This window comes from Diabrotica virgifera, chromosome 6, assembly GCF_917563875.1.
Source record: "Diabrotica virgifera virgifera chromosome 6, PGI_DIABVI_V3a".
NCBI classification, from domain to species: Eukaryota; Metazoa; Arthropoda; class Insecta; order Coleoptera; family Chrysomelidae; genus Diabrotica; species Diabrotica virgifera.
Genome location: NC_065448.1, coordinates 187,083,103 through 187,102,671, shown reverse-complemented (window position 1 = coordinate 187,102,671; position 19,569 = coordinate 187,083,103). Strand labels below are relative to the sequence as shown.

At 33.4% G+C, this 19,569-nt stretch overlaps 1 protein-coding gene across 2 annotated transcripts in view; it reads left to right on the top strand.

Moving 5' to 3' along the window:
* Positions 1 to 3,150: 3,150 nt before the first annotated feature.
* Positions 3,151 to 19,569, top strand: part of LOC114324600 (uncharacterized) — a 92,950-nt gene continuing 76,531 nt past the window's right edge. For both annotated transcript variants that reach the window (XM_050654410.1, XM_050654409.1), the window contains exon 1: positions 3,151 to 3,441. In XM_050654410.1, the coding sequence (XP_050510367.1) occupies positions 3,194 to 3,441 (248 nt within the window). In that variant the 5' untranslated portion in view covers positions 3,151 to 3,193. The remainder of the gene's footprint in view (positions 3,442 to 19,569) is intronic.

The following is a 19,569-nucleotide window of genomic DNA, read 5'->3' as shown; positions in this document are numbered from 1 at the left end:
AATTAAAGTATAAATGTTTATTGCTCAAATTTACTAAAAACCCTTATACAAAAATTAATGTACAAATTATTTAAGAAAATTATAAATTCAAACGAGTATAACTTTAGAACAAATGAAGATAAAGTAATTTGACAACTTTGTTTAGAAGTCTATTCTTCAAGTTTTACAATGAGACCATGAAAATCTCATTTTACTGCGTAGAAGCCGAGTTACGATCGATAAAGCGTCGAAAAATACTTAATTGACTGTAAGCCGATCTTCCGCCTCATAGCGCGCCATTAAAATATCGACATCTTGGCCAAAAATAAACTTATGAACATTTTCGTAACCTCAAATTGTTCCTTTTGAGTTTTTTTATCATTATTGTTCATTAAAGTATAAATGCTTATAGCTCAAATTTGCTTGAAACCCTTATAAACAAATGAATGTACAATATTTTAAAGAAAATTGTAACTTCAAACGGGTATAACTTTAAAACAAATAAAGATCAAGTAATTTAACAAACTTTGTTTGAAAGCTTGTTAGTTAAGCTTTAAAACGATACCTTCTAAGGCTTATTTGCATGCGTAGAAGCTGAGTTAATATCGATAAAGCTTCGAAAAATACTTATTTTGTAATTTGCAAATTGCATTTTGCACTAATTTTATAATATCTTGAGTTCTAATTGTTAGATTTAAGTTTAGTGAACGGTTATTTCTTCGTTTTTTAATAAGCAACAAATTTTATTTGAAACATTTTTTTTATCTCTTTTAGTTTATGAGCCAGAGCCTTATAAACAATTTATAAACAATTAAATTGTTTATAACAATTTTTTGACCACTCTCGAAATTCGTAATCGGCAGCCAAAAATCCATAAGAAACCTTTAAGTTTGTCCATCAGAATTGAATATGACACGGTGACCCCTCTGGCGCCTAGACTATCTCTTATTTTCATCATAACTTGCTTATTTTTAATGCTATTAACTTATTCTGGAGCTCATTTGATAGGTATTCTGAAGTGCTTTGGCAAGTGTTTGTAAGGTATATTTGATAAATTGCATCGTTTTCCTGTTATTTAAGCTTGAATACTTAGATTTTAGTACTCGTTGAAAAAAATATACAGTCAATTACCCATAACTCACTTTGAATTAACATCAGTTTAGTACTTTAAGTATTTTCTATATAATTTTTAATTATCTTCAATTTCAGCATAAATAACTTTTTGTAACATAGCTTTGTAACATTTGTGACATAGCTTTCGAGTTATACGTGAAAAACAGCTTTAAAACATGCATTTTTTTAGGAAAAAATACAATTTTTGATCTTTAATAACTCAAAAAGTATTGATTTATATTAATTACTTTATATAACCAACTTTGCTTGGATTTGTCTCTCTATCGACTTATGGTATTATTTTTATTAAAATAATTTTCACACACGAGAAGGGGTGGCATCCACGTCCAGGTTAAAAGCGCGAGTTGGCATCATGTCTTCTTTGTTCCATGTCGTATCCTTTAACTACTCACCAATTTTTATGAAAATTGATAAAGGTTCAACGAAATCGGAGGTGAAAACCTTCAGTGACTGCACTAAAGTGCCAATTTATTAATCTAAACCCAATTTGGAAATAGTTTTCAAAAAATAATATAAATTATGAAATCGTTTACCTGTAATATTTACCAATTAGGCGAAAAAAGATGAATCGTCATGCAACTTTTTGCATTAGATTCAGGAGAGTGTCAGAAAAGTTTGTGAACTAAATAATTGATCTCCGGTAGATGAAAATTTCCATAAGAAAAATGCATTAAAAGTGCATCTCGAAGAGATGGAAAATGAAAAATTAATCTCAGGAAATACTGACGGAAATGAATTTAATTTTTATACTCGGTGGTTTTGAAGGTTGTTGAACACGAATTTCATCTGGCAATTGGCTCCAAGGTACCTGGTGCCCAGGGTGGAACTAGTCGCCTAGAGTTTTATGTTATAATCATTCAAAATCAGTCGATAACCATTACTCGGGGGGTTTTGGGGATCGCTGAGCACGAACTTATGACAACGATGGTCTCCGACGCACTGTTGCCCATGGAGGAACTCGTCGCCTGGAGTTTCAGGTTATAATCATTCAAAATCATTCAATAACTATTATTCAGGTGTTTTGGTGGTCGCTGAGTACGAATTTCATGTCTGCGATGATCTTGGAGGTATCTGGTGCCTATAGTGGAACTCGTCGCCTGCAGTTTTATGATATAATCAAAATCAGTCAATAACCATTACTCGGGGGGTTTTGGTGGTCGCTGATGTACGAATTTCATGACGGCGGTGGTCTCCGTGGTACCTGGTGCCAATGGTGGAACTCGTCGCCTGGAATTTTATGTTATACTTATTCAACATAAGTCAATGACCACTACTCGGTTGTTTTGGGGGACGCTGAGCACGAATTTCATGACGGCGATGGTCTATGTGGTACCTGGTGCCGATGGTGGATCTCGTAGCCTGGAATTTTATGTTATAATTATTCAAAATCAGTCAATAACCAATACTCGGGGGTTTTGGGGGACGCTTAGCATGAATTTCATGATGATTTTATACCGATTTACAAATGAAAAATGTGATAAGAGTGAGAGAAAGATTATCATTGAGAGAAAGGTTATCAGAAAACGTAAGGTTGGAGCAAGACGAATTTTTTGATTGCGTAATCCCAGAAAATGGTTCAAATTTTCTTCAAATCATATTTTTAGAGCAGTTGTAAATAGAGTACAAATACCTGGTCATAATTACATCAATAAGAAACCAATAAATTAAAATCATATTCAACAATTACTTTAATTATGTGAAATTGATTAATTATGGTGTGATAAATGTCCTCTGATCTTTTTATTATTTTTGTTGATGTTACAGAATATTGACCTACCAGTATAAAATAAATAATTAATAGTATGACTTAACTATTTCATTCATAACTTTCTCCCAGTGTCATTGTCTTAACAAAGAAAACTAAAAACTACCGCAACATATTCCCATTGCATACAGCAATGCCGCGAGACAATAGACGTAATAATTCTAAAAACCCATCATTACCAGAGCACTTTCACTGAAACTTCGGAACCACTGAAACATATCAAGTATATAAAACAAACACGGGAACAATGCCAAGTTCAAAATATTCGAAATGTTGCCGGGAGTGGGTCTCTTCCTAGTGCATGTCCCCTTTTTAATGAAATTCGCTGGTGCAGCTCTAACGCCAAATGAGTCTACAATCGGAGGCAGCTTCAGGCAGTGTCTAATATCCCAAACGCCGGCTAATTTGGGACATTGCTTGGGCGTGGAAGCGATCACTAGACTTCAAAGTTTGGATAACAGTCCGGAATTTGATTTAGTTGATGGATTAACTTTGTCCAGGGATGCCCGCCAGGAATATAGGGATGGACATAATTTTGCTGAAGGCGATCCGAGCAGTTTCAGGTATTTCAAGTATTTTTAAATATTCTTATCAAAAGTGTGATATGTTAATAAAACATATAATAATAGAACAAAATAGCTTCCGTGGGGTTTCTGAATGATGTTCACAATATTTTTCTTCTTCTTATAATACAATACATATTCAATGTATGTTCAAAAATTACATATCCTTCATATTACTTTAAGGTGACTATATAAAATATATTTTATATTATGTTAAATTTATAACTTTTAATATATTTTTTTCTATTACAAATAAAATTTAATAAAAAATTTTTGTCCTGGTAAAAGGTATATTAGTTTAAAAAAGCCCCTATAGGGCTACAAACATAGAAACAAAACGTTTTCGCTCTATAGCAAGAGTGTTACATCATCAGTGTTACAAGAACATGGTGAGCTGCCCAAAAATACAAAGGGTAAAACCTTTTAAAAATAGACTAAAAGTCAGTATATTTAGGTCAGGTTATAAGAGGTGACATACTACTTATAACATAATGACCTAATTAATTATTACCTAGTAACACACTTACCACGTGTGGGAGTCATATGCTGCCCTAAAGCCACATCCATAGGAATTATATCCATCCTTTGGATTTTACGATGTTTACTTTTATATAAGACTTTAGTCTATTTTTAAAAGGTCAAAACGGCAAACAGGTGTATGTTTTCAAAAAAATTTGATAGTGTGTAAAAAATATATTTTTTATATCAGCTAAGTACTTTCAACACATAACGTGCCATCATCATAGCTTCCTAAAAGGACATATTTAAGATAAGATTTTTTTCATATAAAAAATTAGTGAAAAACTTACGTCCTCTTAAAATACCTTCATAGAAGAGCAATTGCTTAACAACACAACAAAAAACATGAATACTGGGCAAAAGCCACAGATATAGGGTAATAACCCTTTACAGTGAACATAATCACATCTAAATTCTTTTATTAATTTATAAAGACAACATGGCTGAGTCAGACCATTTTGAGCCCACGTGAACAGCAGATCAGCTGAGGAAGACTGTCATTTATTAAAATGGTAAAGAAGGAACTACCATCATATGCGACCTCTATATTCATAAATATTAATTAAAAAATTGAAAATGACTAAAAAGCCATGTATAGGTTAAATGAATTTAAAGTTAAGATACTAAATTTTAAAGTTATATTTTCAAAAGATTACTATTATTACTATTGAAGTGAAATGTTAACCTGTATATTATAAGTTATCAAAATTCTCCCAAAAACAAAACTGTTATAGTTCGACCAAGTGTAGAAGAAGTTAGATAAAATCAAACCTAGGAGAAATATCATTTGACAAGCTCAGAGTTTGAAAGCTGTTATTTAAAAAATTTTTAAAAAATCGTATTGATTAATTCAGACAAATAACAAATATTTATTTGTTTAAAAATATGTAAAAAATGAACGAAAACTCAAGAATACCTAAAAGTAATGTTCAAAAAACTTTCATAAATTGTTGGGTATACTGTATACTAAACCAAAATTATTAAAGAAATTTCTTAAAAATAGGATCAAATTTACAATTTAATTGAATCTGGGTGTTAACACAGTTTTGATGGTTTCTTTTCATTTCTCTACTTATTTCTAGACCTTCTAGTAGATTCATTTTGGTATAGTTATTATTAGGTATGCTGTGTAAGATCCTACTATCTCTTTGTGGACTAAAGCTATGTTTCGATGCATGTAAATGATGACAAAAGCTAGATTTATCGATCTTTGACAGATGCTCTTTGATACGAGTATCCAAAGGTCGCATCGTTCTACCCACGTAAGTCACAGGGCATTCACCACATGACAATTTATAAATGCCACTTTTTGAAGTTTTTTAATTTTGTCTTTAGTATGAGAGAAAATTGACTTGATGTTATCTTTGCATTTAAATGAAAGTTTTAAGTTAGGAATGTTATTTAAGATTTTTGCTATATTGTCTGAAGGATAACCTATGTATGATATAGATCTATACATAACTGCTGAGTTGGAGTTGTCCGGGGTCGCAATATAAGCTAGAGATCTGTTTCTTTTATTCCTTAATTTGTTGAGAATGTTATCAACCAAAGTAGGGGAGTAACCGTTACTATGTGCAAGTTGTTTAATAATATCCAATTCAGAAGTAAAATTTGTATCTGATAATGGTAAGGTAAGTAAACGATGGATATAGCAATAAAAAGAAGACATCTTCTGTTGAAAAGGATGACTCGAAGATCTAGGGATAGTATGGTCAGTCTGAGTTGGTTTTCTAAAGACTGAAAAACTTAATTTGTTCTCTATTCTAGTCAATGTTAAGTCTAGAAAATTAATAGAATTGTTAGACTCTGTTTCTAAAGTGAAAGTTATGGCTGGATGTAAATTATTGAGTGAAACTAGAATATTTTCTGCATCTGAGGAATTTCCTTCTATAATAGCCAACACATCATCCACATACCTAAACCAATACAAGATTTTTTGTAAAGGATTGTGATTTGAAGAATTATTATCAAAGATATTAATCTCAAGGTTGTTAAGGAACAAATCTGCTAGAAAAGGCGATAATGGATTTCCCATTGCAAGGCCTTGTGCCTGTCTATAAATAATGTTGTTAAAAGAAAAGAAATCTTGTGATAAACAAATTTGAATAAACCCAATAAGTGGGAAATTGTATCTTTATTAATGTTATTGTTAATAAGTAAATTCTCCACTATAGGAATGGTTTCATCTCTTGGTACGTTCGTAAACAAATTACTAACATCAAACGAAACTAGAAAGAAATCTCTGGGTAAATTTACAACTGACAACTTATTAACTAGATCAGTAGAATTTTTAACAGAATAATTAGGTTGCAAAGATATTGAAGATTGTAAAATGGTATTAATGAATTTAGACAGTGTCACAACTGGAGTGTTATAAAAACTAACCACTGGTCTCATAGGAACATTTGGTTTATGAATCTTTGGTAAACCATATAGTCTTGGTATCTGAGGATTTGACAAAATGAAGGTTTTTTCTTTCATCTTATGTAAAAGAAGGAAATCTTTATGTTTAGATAAGGTAGCTTTTAAGTTGGTAACTAATTTATTTAAAGGGCTTCTCTCTAAAATATCAAAGTTGTTATTTCTTAAAAATTCTTCAGTTTTTTGAATATGAATACAAAGTAAAATGTAGTAAAATGTAAAATGGAGCGGAATGCAAATTCTAAGATTTGAGAAAGACCAGCCATACAAAATAATGTATAACAAATCATATTTTGATAAAAAATATAAGGTCATAAATATTTGACAAAATAGAAAAAGAGTGGCTTATGAAGAACCATCTCTCATCCTCTCTATTTATAATAAACCTCCTGGTGTGCCAGAACTTAAAAAAAAAACGTGATTTATTGTCGCTCTGCTAATACCCAGAATTCACTGCGAATTTTTCCAGAACTTACCAACATCTGCCACAGCAGCCGCTGCTAAAGAAAGTGACAATTCGGAATAATTTTGATTTTATTATAATTTTTGATACCATAAATTTTATTTTATAAATAAATACTTAAAATTTTTTATTTGATTTCCATACAAATACCCTATACCAAACGCACTAACTATTAAAAAAATCACGTGTTGACCGTTTCATAGCGCACCAACTCAAAAAAAAAAATCTTAGTTCTTTAAAAAAATAATAATTAAAAATTATCATCTAAAAGAACCATAAAATAAACATCTATTTCCAAAATATTGTTCCATTTGAAAAAAAATGGACTATTTACAACAGATTAAAAATATTCGCCCTCAGAAAAAATAAGTTAAAGTTGATTTGTAAAGAACTAAGTTTTTTGAGATGGTGCACTCTGATACTGATGTATCGATATGTCCTTTTAGGAAGCTCTGATGATGGCACGTTATGTGTTGAAAGTACTTAGCTGATATAAAAAATATATTTTTTACACACTATCAAAAGTTTTTTGAAAACATACACCTGTTGGCCGTTTTGACCTATTTAGAAGTGTGTACAAGTCTTACAGTTTTTTCCAATTTCCAATTTTCCAATTTATTTTTAAAAGGTTTTAACCTTTGTATTTTTGGGTGGCTCACCATGTTCTTGTAACACTGATGATGCTCTTGCAACAGAGCGAAAACGTTTTGTTTCTATATTTGTAGCCCTATATGGGCTTTTTTTAAACTAATATACCTTTTACCAGAACAAAATTTTTTTATTAAATTTTACTTGTAACTAATGGTATACAGCCAACTACAGGTCAAATTCTTCCTTGTGGATTTTTCTATTACTTCTTTTGATTTGCATGCTTGTAACGTAATTTCCTGAGTTTGTCTGGTGTACTTTGTTCCTGAGTTTGTTCGAGTCTAGTCACATGCAAATGAATTAATACAGGGACTGTCTGTATAGTACAATCATTTTCGTTGTTACCTCCAACAATGAAACGTCTGCGCTTACGTTTTTGCTGCACTCATCAAGCTGAATTCTAGGGTGCTCGGTAAAAGAAGTATAAGTCAATTTAGTCAACTTTTCAGGAGAAGCAAGAAACGAAAATAATTTTGTTCTGAAGCTAAATAATTGTCATATCTCCTGAATCGTAGTACACAGAATTGTTATATTTACCTATTTTACTTTGTAAACATTAATCTTGAAGATGGTATATCTTTTTTTTAATAAATGGAAATTACAAAAAAAATGTGACATATTATTTGGACCACACGTACCAGGTGACTTATACTATTTTGTTCAGCCCAAAAAAGCTGTTGTTTATTAAAAAATAAGTAAACAAAAATATATTTATGCAATATTTATTAAAAAACAATACAAAAACATAGGAATAATGGTAACGGAGAAAAGTATTACTCTGCGTCAGATGAATCTTCATCATCTGGAGTCACATCAGCAGCAGCAGCAAGTGATGTTTTATAAACAATGATTTCCTTTTCTCTTGTATAAGGAAACCATTTCACATCAAACCAGTTGAAAGGATTTCCTCTTGTATCTTTTTTAAGCATGAGACAGCTACTTTTCAAAAGATCTGAAAAATTTAAGAAATCACCATGGTAAAGTTCTACAACATTGAATTTCTTCTTTTTTCCTGTAGTTCTCACAAGCTGATACCAGTCGTGCGGATGACTTATTGGAACACTTAACCGTTTTTTTTTGCTTTTCGATCAATCCATAATCAATATCACACTCTATTTGACTGTGCCCACTCACCATGAATTTATGGTCAATAACTTCTAAATTACTCTAAATTCACAATCAAGATGCAGTAGAAATAAACAAACCAAGACATGTTAAATGTTCTAGGAGCACTCCCAAATCATAATTTACAATGTGGGGTACATTATAAATCCCAAATTCTGATTTACAAAGTTTATACATTGTAATTTATGATTTAGGAGTTTTCCTAGAACATTTAACGTGTCTTGGTTTGTTTATTTTTACTGCATCTTGATTGTGAATTTAGAGTAGTGATATTTTGCATTGCTACTAAAAATATCATAGCAACATGTGAATTTTTGTTCTGACCACCGCATGTATCCCAATAAGGGTTACTTTGGAAACATGTGGTGTTAGTGATATTAATTCTTTATAAATATATGTAGCTATATTGTTACCTTTCCGGTCTCCTTCACCTTCGTGCAACATGTAACATGCCACACTTCTTTCTCCATTCTCATGAATATGTAGTTAGGTTGTATGTCCATAACTGTCTTTTGTAAAAGGCAACAGAGGAATTTACATATGGAGTTGGGAGACAAGTTTGCAAGTCGAAAGTGAGGCATCTAAAAGTACTACCACATTTTGCTTTTTCTGTGTCGTTGCTCTTCATAACATGTGCATTGTCTGCAGCAGTGTGATGAATACTTATCTCATCTTTTATTTTAGTTTTATCATCTTCGCTTTCAGTAACTTTGAGTTTATTACTCAGCACATCACATTTATGGCACGTATCTACTTTAGGTTTTTTAAATGAAATGTTCATTTTATGTAACTCTCTTTCATAGATAGGTCTAGAGACAGGTGATTCATTTTCTTCACAGTATAATTTGTACATTATCTTAAGAATGAGATGGCATGACAAATACAATCTACTACTTTCTCGTCGAGTATCATGAGATTCATATGGGGGAAAAGATCTTATGTGGGACTTCACTGCATTAATTTTTTTTTCATTATGCTTGTTAGCAGAAGGATCACGACCGCGTTGGTCATCAGTTATTCTCCCTGAAATATTTGAATCCCTATTTGCAAGAGCCAGTGTAATAAACATATTTGTCTCGTCAAATGTGTTCATAAAACATTTTTTACAAACTTAAATTCTAGCGTCATTCACCTTTAAATGAAAAGCAATAGCCACTTTGCGAACTTTTTCTTTATCCGGATCCAAGGTAACTTTTCTAGTGGTTTTAGGTGGTTCGGAGTCTATAAGGCTAACATTATATGCAACACGTTTGTTACGATCACCCATATTGCACAGTGGTCGAGAAAATAAACCACTTACTCATCTATTTTTATCTAATTACACCTACGTAAGAAGTTAGTATTACTTATTCTCGCTGTCTCTATTAAGTGTAATATTTGATTGGTAAAATTCCCGCGGTTTAGGGTTTAGTTATCAGCCAAATGCGAATAGTTATCAGTTGTTTCTTAAAAATCTCGTACATAAAAGAGTAATATTTGCTTAGTAGATAAGCTTGACACGCGTATCTGAAAGCGACCGTCTTAGTATAAGTCGACCGCCTTACTTGGATATTATTCAGTATCAATGGTCAAAATAGTACATATGTCGACATGTACTATTAGAGCCAAAAATAGTTCACAAACTCGAAGTGTATAAACAGTATAAGTTGACATAAACTGTTTTAACCAAATAAAAAGTTCATTTAAGTAGTTGTACTAAAAAGACTAATTAATTTTATTTAATCTATATTAGCATATTGACTTGTTCTATTGATACCAAGGTAAAGATATAGTCCTTTATAGTCTTATTCTGCAAAAATAATATTTTGACTATTTTTGACTTATACTCTTTTTACTGAGCACCCTAGAATTTTTCTCTGTATTTCAATCACCGATTGAATCACATTGAATAGATTTGGAGGTAATTTTTTGACAAAACACACTTAAAGCTGATAATTCTAAAACCCCATCATTGCCAGAGCATTTTTGATGAAACTTCGCAACCACTGAAATATATCAAGTATATAAAATAAACACGGGAATAAACAGTATTAATAAAACCGTGGCTCCAACCAACAGCGAATAGACCCGACCTAGTGAGAATAATGCGTTTACGGCTGGGACACAGTAGCTTTACCAATAAACACTTCTGTACGTGAACTGTGCCACCAATATGCGAAAATATGCCAAACAACATTCTCCGTGAAGGATATACTAACTCAGAGCAAAATATATGAAGCTACAAGAAAGAAGCACAACATCCAACAACAGGTATAGAGGAAGCCGGAGTAAACATGAATGTAAAAATACAATAAAATACAAAGTTATCTTAAACACACTGGATTATATCAGCAATTGTAACTTTACTAACTTTACTAACTTTACCTGTATTATGTTGCTTATGTCGCTAATAACCCTTGTGGTTGCAGCGTAGAATAAATAAAAAAAGGAACGCTGCCAAACTCAAAATATTCGAAATGTTGCCGGGAGTGGGTCTCTTCCTAGTGCATGTCCCCTTTTTAATGAAATTCGCTAGTGCAGCTCTAACGCCAAATGAGTCTACGATCGGAGACAGCTTCAGGCAGTGTCTAATATCCCAAGCTCCGGCTAATTTGGGACATTGTTTGGGCGTGGAAGCGTTCCCTAGATTTCAAAGTTTGGATAACAGTCCGGAATTTGATTTAGTTGATGGATTAACTTTGTCCAGGGATGACCGCCAGGAATATAGGGATGGACATAATTTTGCAGAAGGCGATCCGAGCAGTTTCAGGTATTTCAAGTATTTTTAAATATTCTTATCAAAAGTGTGATATATTAATAAAACATGAATTAATAACACAAAATAGCTTTTATGGGGTTTCTGAATGACGTTCACAATATTGGTCTTCTTCTAAAAATACAATACATATTCACTGCACGTTCGAAAATTAAATATCCTTAATATTACTTGTAGGTCTGGATCCCGCGTATGAAAAAAAAGTTGATTAATAGCAAGCTGAAAATTTGTTAATAGCTTAAGGGTGTCTAGTCGGACAAATTTTGATATATGGGCACACTGGAACAGGGGAAGTTTTAATTGTGGAACAGGTTAAAAATTTGGAACGGTCAGACCACGAAAACGGCACATGTATTTTGTCCGACAGAACAGACTTAAACTCTTCGAAAAGAGATTAAACTCTCATGCAAAAATCAGACTGCTATTTGTCACCAAATGGGCGTTTTAATGGGTGAAACATGTAGAATATGTCAAATGACAGGAATTGTGACAGGTGATAAATAGCAGTCTGATTTTTGCATGAGAGTTTAATCTCTGTTCGGAGAGTTTAAGTCTCTTCTGTCGGACAAAATAAATGTGCCGTTTTCGTGGTGTGACCGTTCCAAATTTTTAATCTGTTCCACAATTAAAACTGCACCTGTTCCAGTGTTCCCATATATCAAAGTTTATCCGACTAGACACCCTTAAGCTATTAACAAATTTTCAGCTTGCTATTAATCAACTTTTTTTTCATACGCGGGATCCAGACCTATTGAAGGTGACTATATATTATATAATATGTTAAATTTATAACTTTTAATATATTTTTTTCTATTGCTCCTTTTGATTTGGATGCTTGTAACGTAATTTCTTGAGTTTGTCTGGTGTACTTTGTTCGTGAGTTTGTTCGAGTCTAGTCACATGCAAATGAATTAATACAGGGACTGTCTGTATAGTACAATCATTTTCATTGTTACCTCCAACAATCAAACGTCTGTGCTTACGTTTTTGCTGCACTCATCCAGCTGAATTTTTCTCTGTATTTCAATCACCGATTGAATCACTTTGACTTTGAATAGATTTGGAGGTAATTTTTTGGCAAAACACACTTAAAGCTGATAATTTTACAACCCCATCATTACCAGAGTACTTTTACTGAAACTTCGGAACCACTGAAATATATCAAGTATATAAAACAAACAAACCAATAGCGAATAGACCTGACCTAGAGAGAATATCACGTTTGCAGCTGGGACACAGTAACTTCACTCATAAACACTTCTGTACGTGAACTGCGCCACCAATATGCGACAATTGTTAAACAACACTCTCCGTGAAGGATATACCCGGATTTATACTCAGCACTGTTCGATAGGGAATTGGACAGGGAAGTGGGCAGCGTGAATGTGTTAATAGCTCACTCGCGCTGCTGCTCGTCATGTTATTGCCATTGCACCTACATACCTGTATTATGTTGTTTATGTCGCTAATAACCCTTGTGGTTGCAACGTAGAATAAATAAAAAAAGGAACACTGCCAAGTTCAAAATATTCGAAATGTTGCCAAGAGTGGGTCTCTTCCTAGTGCATGTCCCTTTTTTAATGAAATTCGTTGGTGCAGCTCTAACGCCGAATGAGTCTACGATCGGAGACAGCTTCAGGCAGTGTCTAATATCCCAAACGCCGGCTAATTGCTTGGGCGTGGAAGCGATCACTAGACTTCAAAGTTTGGATAACAGTCCGGAATTTGATTTAGTTGATGGATTAATTTTGTCCAGGGATGCTCGCCAGGAATATAGGGATGGACATAATTTGGTGGAAGCCGATCCGAGCAGTGTCAGGTATTTAAAGTATTTTCAAATATTCTCGTGATGAGTGTGGTATGTTAGTCTAAAATGCAAAATCGCTTGGATTAGATTAGATTTCTCGGCGATGCATGTGTCTTATTCTAATTAATATTTTTTTTTATTATTTAAAAGTATTTTGCAATTTGTTGAGTGTCAACAGTAAACAAAAGCAAAGACATTGACTAAGCACTAAAATTTTTATACAGTTGTATTGGAAATAAATATATATGTTATAACTACTGGTTAATTAGTTAAATTTATTCTGAATTGCAAGTCCAGTGGTTTGAATCTCTTTAACCTACTTTGTTCTTGGGAATTGTCTAGGAGGTTAAGTGCAGTCTGGTTTTCATTGTCTTCCAGCTTGGTAATGTATGCAGTGCTACGTGTTTTGATAAATTCTTGACGAAATATATTTTAAGGTCACGACGAATAATTCTGTTGAGGATATATCATGGTGCATTAGTGACAGTTCGGAGGATTTTTGATTGGAAGCGTTGAATGATTTCAACGTTCAACGTGGAATGAAGTAAACACTTCTGTTCTATTTAGGTATGTGAATTTATTAAAATTCTTAAAATTTATCCACGAGGAAGTGGAAATTGTACAAAACGTTTTCGGTCAAACTGGCCATCATTAGTGTAAACGTCGAGTGTACAAGTAATTGAAACTAACCACTTCAATAGGTGTAAAAACCTCTAAATTACATTATTGCTACATTAGACATTAAATAGCAGTCGACATGAAGTCGACGTCTTAAAATTTTTAAATTAACATGTGGATGTACTTCATCCTTGCTTAAAAATTGAACAAGGTAGTGCTCAAGTGAGAGGTTAACGACCAACTACCTTGGACGTTTACACTGATGATGGTCAGTTTGACCGAAAACGTTTTGTACAATTTCCACTTCCTCTTGGATAAATTTTAAGAATTTTAATAAATTCATATACCTAAATACAACAGAAGTTGTTTTATCGAAGTTATAGAGGGTTTACCCTTTTTAAAGTTTTGATTTCAATGTTGAAGTGACTGGCTGTTTCCCATAGTTAAAAACCCATATGTCCAGATTGGCGAAAGTATTGCCTTATAGAGCGGCAATTTGTTATCCAGAAATATACTTGATGAACGACCCATTAACCAATACATATTTTCTAAATTGAAGATCTAAGTGCTTTCTCTTGGTCCAAATAGGTTTCCTCCATTTGAGACGTTTGCCAAATGAATACCAAGATATTTTACCTCGTTGGCTGAAGGTAATTGATGATTTTTTACAGTTACAGGAGGAGAGGTTCTTCTTCGTGTTGTAAATGAAACATGAATAGATTTTCCTTCGTTGACTTTAATTTTCCATTCCAAGAACCAATCTTGTATTCTGTTTAGATACGCTTGAAGGAGATACGAGGTGCAGGTAGGGTCAGCAGGTAAGGATAGGATTGCAGTATCGCCGGTAAATGTTCCTAGCATCATTTCTTCTAGTAGTTTATGAAGAGTTGTAGTTATGTCTGCGGTAAACAAGAGACACAAAGTGGGTCCTAGCATGCTTCCCTGTGGTACACCAGCTTTGTTAGAATATAGTTTGGAAGTTGCATCTTGATATTTACTCTAAAGACACACCTACCTGACAAATACGAATCGAGAAGAATACAAAAGCTGTGCTGTAATATCCTTTTTAATTTGTAGAGGTTGTCTTCATGCTGCACCTTGTCAATTGCCTGCCTAACGTCAAGAAACTCCGCCGAGCTGTACCTTTTGGCCTCAAAATCGGCAATTATATAGTTAACCACTCCATGAACTTATTGGATTATTGAGTGATGGGACCGAAATCCAAACTGGTTGTCTGGAATTATATTTTTGATCTAGAGTTCTAGTTTTTTTACTAATATGTTTTCGAACACGTTAGACGTGATTGGCACGAGGCTGATTGGTCTGTAAGATATAGTTTCTTCTTGAGGTTTGCTCGGTTTTAGAATTTTTATTATTTGTGATACTTATTATTGTGATACTTATTACAATCCAACAAGCGAGACGTGGCGGCTGAACTTCTCATATTGTGTATTTGTCGCTGTGTATTTTCGCTCAAGGTCAACCGCCAGCTATCGTTTGTCGGATTGTACATATCAAGTATACATATAAAACAAACACGGGAACAATGCCAAGTTCAAAATATTCGAAATGTTGCCGGCAGTGCAGCTCTAACGCCGAATGAGTCTACGATTCTAGACAGCTTCAGACAGTGTTAAATATCCCAGACGGGCGCGAAAGCGATCACTAGACTTTAAAGTTTGAAAAACAGTCCAAAATTTGATTTAGTTTTTGGCTTAACTTTGTCCAGGGATGCCCGACAAGAATATAGGGATGGACATAATTTTTCAGAAGGCGATCCGGGTAATTTGAGGTATTTAAAGTATTTTTAAATATTCTTGATAAAAGTTATATGTTAAAATAAAACAAAAAATAGCTTTGATAATTTTCTCAAAGATGTTCACAATTTTTCTTATTGTAATCATTATAAAAAACATATTCTTCATGTTACTTGATGCGGATTACATGTTTTACGTGGTAAATTCATAAATCTTATCCAATATATCTTTTTTCTGTCATGTTTTTTGATTTAGATGGTTATAACGTAATTTATTCGGAAGCTTTATTTATTAATGGTTGAACTTTATAAATTTTAGTATTTATTCCGACATGGTTTCCATAATAATTAGTCGCCAAACTAAACAGTACCCAAACTGGACATTGTATTTACTTATTAATTTACATAATTTACATGTTCAAATATGCACCATTGCGGCGCAAATAAGCTTCATAACGCAATTCTTGCAGATTTTCCAACATATTTATAAAGAGCGATTTTTAGCACTTTAACAAACAGGTTGGACTTGTTTGTGAGACCTGTTTGTAAACACACGTTTTATAATTTACGGTCGATTTAAACAAATTATCGCTAAATAAAAGCCTTTTAATAGTTAAGTTTTACTAGTGCAGTGACATAAAATACCAAGAACAGCAACTGTGAGTAAATTTTTAATATTAACTGCATCCAGACGATTTTTGTTAGGCTGATTGAAGTTAGATATCAGATACACAAGACTGAAAAGTAATTAGCTAGTAAAAACTCGCCTAGCGAAATAAAGAATTTTTAACAACAAAAGGCAGGGTCGGCCTGGGAAAAATGTTTTGGACAATAATTATATTTAACAAAATAACTTAGCAAATTTGAATATTTTAAATAAAATGTCACAACCAACATTTACAAATCAATCTTCATCCACCAACACTCACCCAGATAATAATTTAAATAATATGAATACCTCCAACACATCTTATGCAAGCACTGTCTCAAAAAATATCTACAAGTATCCTAACAAAGACCAGGCACTTATCTTCGGCTCCATTCAGGGAGCAAAACTTCAAGATTATCTTCTCCAATTGGGACCTCTGGTAAAACCAATAAACATAATTTTCTGTAGCAGAATTTCACACAACAGAATATGTGTTTATCTAACCAATAAATCACTGGTTGATGAGTTTTTAACTAATCATGGTCAAATTGTTGTCAATAATGAAGTCATCAAAGCAAGACGTCTAATTTCACCAGCAGACAGACTAGTATTATCGAATGTAAGCCCAACGATCCCACACGAAACTCTTGTAACCTTACTGGAAAATATTGGATTAAAATTAGTTTCTCCAATAAACTTTCTTAGAATAGGTGCATCAAATCCAGAATACCAACACATACTCAGCTTCAGAAGACAGGTGTATATCGCTCCTTCCCCAGATATTACCATACCCGAATTCTTAGAAATAACACATGATAATCTATCATATCATATCTTTTTAGCCCTAGACAGTCAACGCTGCTTCACCTGTAAATTATCGGGTCATGTTGCATCCCAATGCCCTTCGGGCAATATTAACCCACATTCCCAACAATCATCACAACCCACACATAATGTTCCAATCTCGTCAATATCTCAACCGGATGAAACATCTCCTAATGACTTAAATTCCCACTCAATAAATAATATTCTACCCGAAAGTTCCTCAGTAGTAGAAAATTGTGCAAACGTCGCCAATACTGCTTTGATCACATCCAATCTGGTAACAAATCCAGATCACACTGCTCAATCTGAAAATATCCCAACCTCGGACAAAACTACTAAGTCAACAACTTCATCCGCAACAAAACGAACAGCTGAAGATATGACCCCAGCCACTCCAGAAGAACAAATGCCACCCAATACTTCTACCTTCTCTCTTCCCCAAACAGTCGTTCAGAAAAACAAAAAACCCAAATCTAATACATCAGATCCAGAAATAGAACTTACTGAATCTATTATAAACTATATCGACTCTCATTCTCCTCACTTCATAATCAACAGCCATCAGCTTAAACAGCTCCTAGAAAATACATACGGATCGAGGGATGTTCTTAGCATTGCGGAAGACTTCACAGAAGATATTCCAAAACTAATAGATATGTTAGAAGAACTACATCCTCACGCAAACACTAAGAAACTAAAAACTCGTGTCACAAGGCTAAAAAAGAAATTACTAAAGCAATCCCAAGATTTAAGTGATACCCAATCTGATATCTCAAATACATCTCAAGATACCCAATAAATACATTCGAGTCATTACTCCAGTGGAACTTAAATGGGTACTATACCCGTTTAAATATGCTACAGCATATCATAGCCCTCCATTCTCTGGACATATTGTGTCTACAAGAAACTCACTTCCGAGACGAAAATGTCCACAAAATGAGGGGATACAATGAATTCGTTAAAAACCGAAATGTACAAGTTGCGAGTGGCGGCGTAGCCATTTACGTCTCAAAGAATCTACAAGCAACACAAATTAGAATAAATACAAACCTAGAAGCGATAGCCGTAAAAATTAAAGCACAACTAAATTACACCATCTGCAACATATACATTCCTCCTGACCATTATTTAATTGAGGATGAACTGGAGTCTCTAGTTAATCAACTTCCAACTCCTTTCATTCTTCTAGGAGATTTTAATGCCCACAATTACTCCTGGGGTTCTCAAAAAACAGACAGAAGGGGACGAATTCTATCAAACATATTCAACACCATGAACATAAGTTTACTGAATGATGGCAGCAATACTAGATTCAATATAGCTACTGGCAATTCTTCTTGCATCGATCTTTCATTATGTAGCCCAACTATTAGTCCTTACCTTGAATGGAGAGTTATGGATGACTTACTAGGCAGTGACCACTTTCCTATAAAATTAACGAATTCAATTATAAAAGACAAAATATTAAAACGGAGATAGTATCCATCAGAAATGGAAAATAAAGAAAGCCGACTGGAGCTCTTTCTCAAAAACCATTGAGAATAACATGTACAAAATTAATGAGTGGAAGGACGCAAATACAGCAGTAACTCAACTCAACGAAATAATCATAAAAGCCGCTGAATTTTCAATAGGAAAAACAAAACATATCAAGAAATTTAAACCTGTGCCTTGGTGGAATGACGAATGTGCCGAAGCAATACAAAACAGCAAATCTGCTCTAAATAGATGTAGGAGGGAGAAAACCGCAACAAGTATAATTGAATACAAAAAACATAGGGCAAAAGCAAGATATATTACCAACAAAAGTAAAAAAGAGTCATGGAAGAAGTTCGTAGGAAGCATAAACAGAAACACTACAATATCATCGGCATGGAGGAAGATACAAGGTATTTATGGAAACAAAACTTACCATGTCATTAAAGCATTAGATTATGACGGCAAACGAATAAACCAAACAAAAGAAATAGGTGAAGCATTCGCAGACTATTATCATAAGCTTTCCATAAACAGAAATATAACTAATGATAACATTGCCCTCCCTACGGAATTCAAAGAGCTGGCAAACCTTAATTCTCTAAACAAGCCACTGACAAAAGAAGAAATGGAGGAATCTCTCTCATCACTAAAAGACAGTTCTTCTGGTCCCGATGACATCCCTCCAGTTTTTCTAAAAAATCTCCCAGAAACGGCGAAACAAATCCTGCTTAATATCTTTAATCACATGTGGAATAATAGTGACTTCCCCTTAATCTGGAAGAAAGCAACAATCATCCCCATACTTAAATCTAACAAATCTTCACTCTTGCCTGAATCTTACAGGCCAATCTCCCTAACCTGCTCCATGAGTAAATTGCTAGAAAAAATAATCAACAAGAGACTAATATGGTTTTTGGAAACTCACAAATTATTAATTCCCGAACAATCCGGATTTCGACCATCTAGAAGCACACTTGATAACATTATTGACCTAGAAAGTCATATTCACGAAGCATTTGCTACTAAAGATAAATGTCTAGCAATTTATTTTGACATTAAT